Here is a 5,714-nt window from a genome sequence, read left to right on the forward strand (position 1 = left end):
TAAGTATTGCAACTTGAGGCTTGAATTTGTTCTTCAATTCCTTCAGCTTAAGAAATGCTGAGCAAGTTCAGCCCTTTTGATTTTCTGACTCCAGCTCTTTGCACGTTTTATTACAATACTTTACTCTGTCTTCCCTTGGAGAACATTAAGACAAAGTATGCAAAGAGGAAGCACAGAAATGCCCTGGCCTGGTACACTTACCTATGTGAGTCTGAGCCATGACGTCAGCCAGCCTGTGAGCCGCACCACTCCCTCCACTCTGTGTGGACGATGAGGACGTGGTAGATGTGGTCGAGCCGTGGATGGCTTGGCTGATCCAGTGCTCCATGTTGATGCTACCTTGGCTGGAGGTGGGGGTTCCCTGGGAATCACCCTGTACTGATCCTTCATCTTCTGAACCAGATGAGGTATCTGTGTGCAAAAGAAGACAACATAAGCGATAGCCTAGCTCAAAGAAACACACAACCCCACTCTAAACAGTAGTCTGTTGCAAAGGTAGATCTACCTCACATATTCTCTGAACAGGTTTTAAGCACTTTTGAAAAGTGCTATCACCTTTCAAACAATCATATTTTTTAATGGGTTTTCTACCTAAAAATGTATTATAAATAATTATACCATAACCGATTTGCTCCACATATTTTTGGAAGAAACCGAGTTTTATACAGTAAAAGGTATAATTTATTTTAAGAAAGCATTTTTATTTAATCCAAAATACTTAAAATATTATCAGTCAACATGTAATATAAAAAGTACCAATGAATTCTCTCCATTTTTTTCCATATTTGGTCTCTGAAAAATCTAGCAGGTTTCACATTGAGAACAATGCAGTCTCCACTAGCCACACTGCATGTACTCAGCAGCTATATGTAGTAATGATATCTGAAGATGCAGTGGAAACTATCCAGTGTTCATCTCCTATTGACAGGGTTTTTGTTGCCTACAAATTACATTTTTCCTTCTTTGTTTATATAATGCTCATTTACTGAATACTAGACATTTTGAATAAAGTGTGATTAGACTATGAATTCTGCCAGTTCCTTCTGAAGCCTTTTCATTGTTATTTCAACAGTCTGTTCAACTGCTCACTGATCATCTGGAACATGAGCAGGCTTGGACTTAAGCATGGATCTATAAAAAGCTCTAGGTATTCCCCAAAATCCCCTAATGAGACAAGACTCAACCTTCAAACTCTGGCTCCTCTGTGCATCCTGCTGGGACTTGGTTTTAGATCTTAATGTAAGTCAAGAGCAATTGTTGTACTGTGTAGTTCCTATTCTCAAAGGGTGGCCTTTATCACATCTCAGCAAGATGCCAGAGGAATCTACTCTAACAGGATAGAAAGCTTCAATGTGCTTCAATACTATCTACCAAGCACTGCTGATTACAGCATCTCTGAGCCGCACAGGAGCGGCCATGGTACATGTTCTGTACATCCCAATCCTCATGATACAAGGCCTTCTTGGGTCCTTTCTCTGCAGAATTCCTTCTGCTCTGCACAGTATTGTCCTCTATTAAATCCAGTCTGTGGATTTTGGCCCTTTCCCTTGCCAAGAACTCCAATTTCTACCTCTCAAGGTAGTGGAACAGTTTGCTGTCCTTTGATCAGAGTCTTTATACCATGGTGTGAAAATCTTCCCCAGGCAAAGAATGTGGGTTCTCTCATATACCACAATCCTATACTGCCTATAGTCCACTGCCTAAAAAACAGCTTTTATTGGTTTTATTCAGTTAATAGTGGAAGGGTTAGACTAGAACCAGTTACTCCATGATTTCTAGGAGCCGATACCTGGCTAATTGATCTTACGATGCTTTTACACGTGACCCTAAAGTAAAGCTTCTCCAATAGAAAGCTGTCTAAAATACGGCTAAGTACAACCTATATGTGTTTTTGTGAGATGCCACTGAGTCAACTCTGATTCACAGGAACTCTATAAACCACAGGTTTCTTCTTTGTTAACCAATTCTTTTTGATACTTTGACTCTATACTCCTTCCACCTTCTCACCCCTCTCCCCCACCCCATATAATAATTATTTTACATTATTGTGTTTTATACAATCTTTCATTTACATGCTGGTAGATTCAAACCACTGACCCTTCAATTATCAGCTGGGCAAATTGTACATGACCAGGGAATAAATAAAAGCAGTACTGTATAATATAAATTTAAATGGGATTATTACTCCATTTTGATTAGGGGTTGGCTGGTCTATGGATGAATACACTGGGTTTTATTGTAATGTGACCACACCCATTTTCTTCTGTATTATCTACAACTCCTTCAGTGCCACAGTGGCAAAGCCCAATCGTTGGGACAGAGACCACATGGCCTGCAAACCTTTAAATATGATCTGGGACTTTACAGAAGACATTTGAGGATCCTTGATTAACACAACTGCCTAGACTTCTCCAATTAATTTCATTTAACAAACCAATTAACACAGCATATCTACATTTTAAAGGTAGTGAGAATAAATACAAAACTGTTTAAGCAGCAAAAATACAGCATAGGACTCTAAAGGTAAAGCTCTTGTCTTTTACTATATGAAAAATTTAAATTAATAAAAAAATTTAAATTCATGACGTTTTGGAAGACTTTACAGGTATCTCATAATCACCTTAATAGGTTTGAATGGAAAGTTGAAAATACAAATTTGTGCAAGTACATACATAATAGCTGCATTTTCCTTCCATGATTAAGATCCAGTATATATTGTTTCTGGGCTCTCGTTCACTCCATTATTTCTCAAAACGTCCTGTGACTGCTGAGGTCATCTGCCTGGCAAACATCACTGTTTCGTGACTGTAAGAGTCAGTGGGGCTGGCTCACCTGGAGGCGTGTAGGCGTCCATCGAGGTCTGCACCACCAAGGACCGGCGCTTTGAAGGCATGGGCACAGCCATCTTCCTTTCCTTGTGTTTGGCCAGAGCAGCCTGCACAGCTTCTGTGTGAACATCTGGAAGGAAGCAGAAAACGAGAGTTCAATTACACCATTGTTCAGTTAAGACTACAAGGGCCACCCGCTTTTTCTCCTTTCTCTCTGGCCCTCTGGTAGCTTGTTTTTCTACTGGAACTGTGAAAAATGGATGGGTAGAAAATGCCAGAAAAAGGGTAAATCTACTAGTTTGTAAGCTCCAGTATGAAGGCATTAACATTTGTTTAAAAAGTTTTTAAATTATTTATTAGAATCTACATTAAATAATAAAATATCAACTATAAATTTCTGTGTGATTTTTCTTAGGGTGAATAAATCTTGATATTCATATATTTCTTATATGGCAGATTTTTCACGTCTCAAAATTCACTTTAATTTAAAGAGAAGTAGATGCATCTTAAGTAAGTTTCCTGTCTTAATAAATTCATGTCTTTTAGCTTGTCTCCAGCTGTTCTGGGAACTGGTTACATTGTTGATGTCCCTGATGGGGACTTGGCACCTTTGAATTATGTGTACATACTCTTATTGTTTAGCACTGTTGAGTAGGTTCCAACAAAAAGTGACTGGAAGTCAAACAAAAAGAAACATTTTGCAGTCCGGCAGGGTTTGAGCTCATCACTATAGCCACAGTGTCAATTCATCTGTTCAGAGTATTTACCTTTTTCATTGATCCTCTACTTTGTATCATTTTCTAGGGACTTGTCTCTCCCAGATTAAAACAAGCTTGGAAGCAGGAGTGGCATCCAACTTCTGAAATAGCTTGCCTCAGAGAAAGATGAAAGTTACACAACTGTTCAGGTCTTCATTCATAGTGTTGCTATGAGTCCTCTAAAACTGGACGGCACTTAACAACTACATGTGCATCTTACAGGGAGTAATAATTATAAGGTAATTTCAACTAGGCACTGAGCTGTGGGCTAGCCTTTCTGTTTATACATTTTACATATATTCACCCAGTGAATAAATTAATCGCTATATAATTATTTATTGTATATTTTCTTTGTAAAGTAGTATTGTAAGGGCTGGGAGATAGGCCTACTATGTCCCCTGCAGCTGTTTTCTCAAGGGAAAAAAAGATAATCATACAGGACAGAGAGACTGGCTGAGCAACTCCTCTAAATTTGAAATTTGAATAAGAATGAACCATCTGTCAAGATAAAAACTTCCAAGGCATAGGAGACCACCAGCACAAAGGTCTCGGTGGGAACAAGAACAAAGATATCAGAAAAACGGACAAAGAACCAAAGTGACCAGAGCCTAGTGGTCAAAAGCAGAGGGGCTCAACAGCTTCACAGGCCATGATAGATAGATCAGGTCCTATTCAAAGATAGTAATACACATTGGGCAACATTATCTGATCTACATTCTAGTAGTATTGTTCTGTGAAGAAGAATATAGAAGAGTAGGAATACAAGCCAGGAATCATTCAGAAGGTGGCAAGCAGTCCAGACAAGATATGAGCACACTCATAATATTCACAACAATCCTAAATCACTCTCATCCTTCCCATTTTACAGACGAAGAAACAGAGCTTTGACAGTCAAAGTTCTAAAACTGATAAGTCATATATTAGGATCTGAATGAATCATTTACCATCACCTTATACTGCCAAGGATATCACTTAGAAACTTACATGCAGATACTTACCTGCTTCATGAGACTGGTTTTAAAACCAGGAGCACTTGTGATGTAGAGATTAAAGCAATCATCTGCTAATCAAAAGGTCAGTGGTTCAAACCTACAAGCTGCTCAGCAGGAGAACAACATAGCAGTCTGCTTTTGCATTCATATAGCCTTGAAAACTCTACGGGCAGCAAGCTTCTGTGAGAGGGAACTGACCTGATGATAATGAGCTTGGCTTTTCAGCTGTTTCATTTATTGCTGCATGTATTCTGCATACATGAAATTGTCAAAAATCTGCCAAATTTAAATGGAGTTCATATGTAGGTTTTGGAATCCCTGCTATGGCTCATTCCACCCCCATCCCCCATCCCATTTTGCTATTTCTGACCTTTTCTTATAGTCTTAAATGCCATTGTCTGACATTTTAAGCCACTAATTATGATTTTCACTATGGGATTTAGTTGTCTCATAACTGATACCTGGGGATTAGCCTCAAGACAAAAAGTCAAACCAACGGGATTCCCACACAGCGCTATTTCTCTCTTTCAGGAATCCTTTCAACTTCTGAGGCTTTTTATGAGTTGTTCCCTAGTACCTTCAAATAATCAATATTATATGGGCTGATGGGTTATTATTATAATGAACAACAGGATATATTACTGCAATCTGTGGGAAGATAGTCTGTTTGGTCTGATACACACATTTCTCTCAATTTTAGAGCCCCAAACAATCTTGTATATTTTAATTAAAGCACTTAGTAAGATTATCCAAGGTAATTAAAATATAAATTAAAAGCCTGCTGTATTGAGAAGACTTCTAATAGCCATCATGGAAAACTTATCTACCCCATATAAAATCTTTCAAAAATTCCAATATTTTTACTTGTTATATTAGGAATCAAGCACGTGAGGTTTAAGTAAAGTATCTGAGGCTAAGAAAACAGAACAGTAACCTCAGATCGTATGGATATAATCCTGTCACTCACGATGCTGTACTTCAAGATGGATCTAGAAATTACTTTTTTACTATAAAGGCAACCCCATTTTTCCTTGTCTTTTCATCTCCGGAGTAATATATCATATGGTCATCAGACTCAAAATGCCCCATGCCAGTCCATCTCATCTCTCCAATGCCTAATATGTCAATATTTATGC

General features: G+C 38.3%; 1 protein-coding gene across 1 annotated transcript in view; it reads right to left on the reverse strand.

Moving 5' to 3' along the window:
- DIP2C (DIP2 disco-interacting protein 2 homolog C (Drosophila)) overlaps positions 1 to 5,714 on the reverse strand; it is a 693,228-nt gene that overhangs the window by 292,533 nt on the left and 394,981 nt on the right. The window contains exons 4-5 of the mRNA XM_006887669.1: positions 2,833 to 2,958; positions 202 to 411 (exon numbers count right to left, since the gene is read on the reverse strand). Coding sequence (XP_006887731.1) covers positions 202 to 411; positions 2,833 to 2,958 — 336 coding nt within the window. The remainder of the gene's footprint in view (positions 1 to 201; positions 412 to 2,832; positions 2,959 to 5,714) is intronic.

Source organism: Elephantulus edwardii, unplaced genomic scaffold (genome assembly GCF_000299155.1).
Source record: "Elephantulus edwardii isolate Elephantulus edwardi_28Jun2011 unplaced genomic scaffold, EleEdw1.0 scaffold00060, whole genome shotgun sequence".
NCBI lineage: Eukaryota > Metazoa > Chordata > Mammalia > Macroscelidea > Macroscelididae > Elephantulus > Elephantulus edwardii.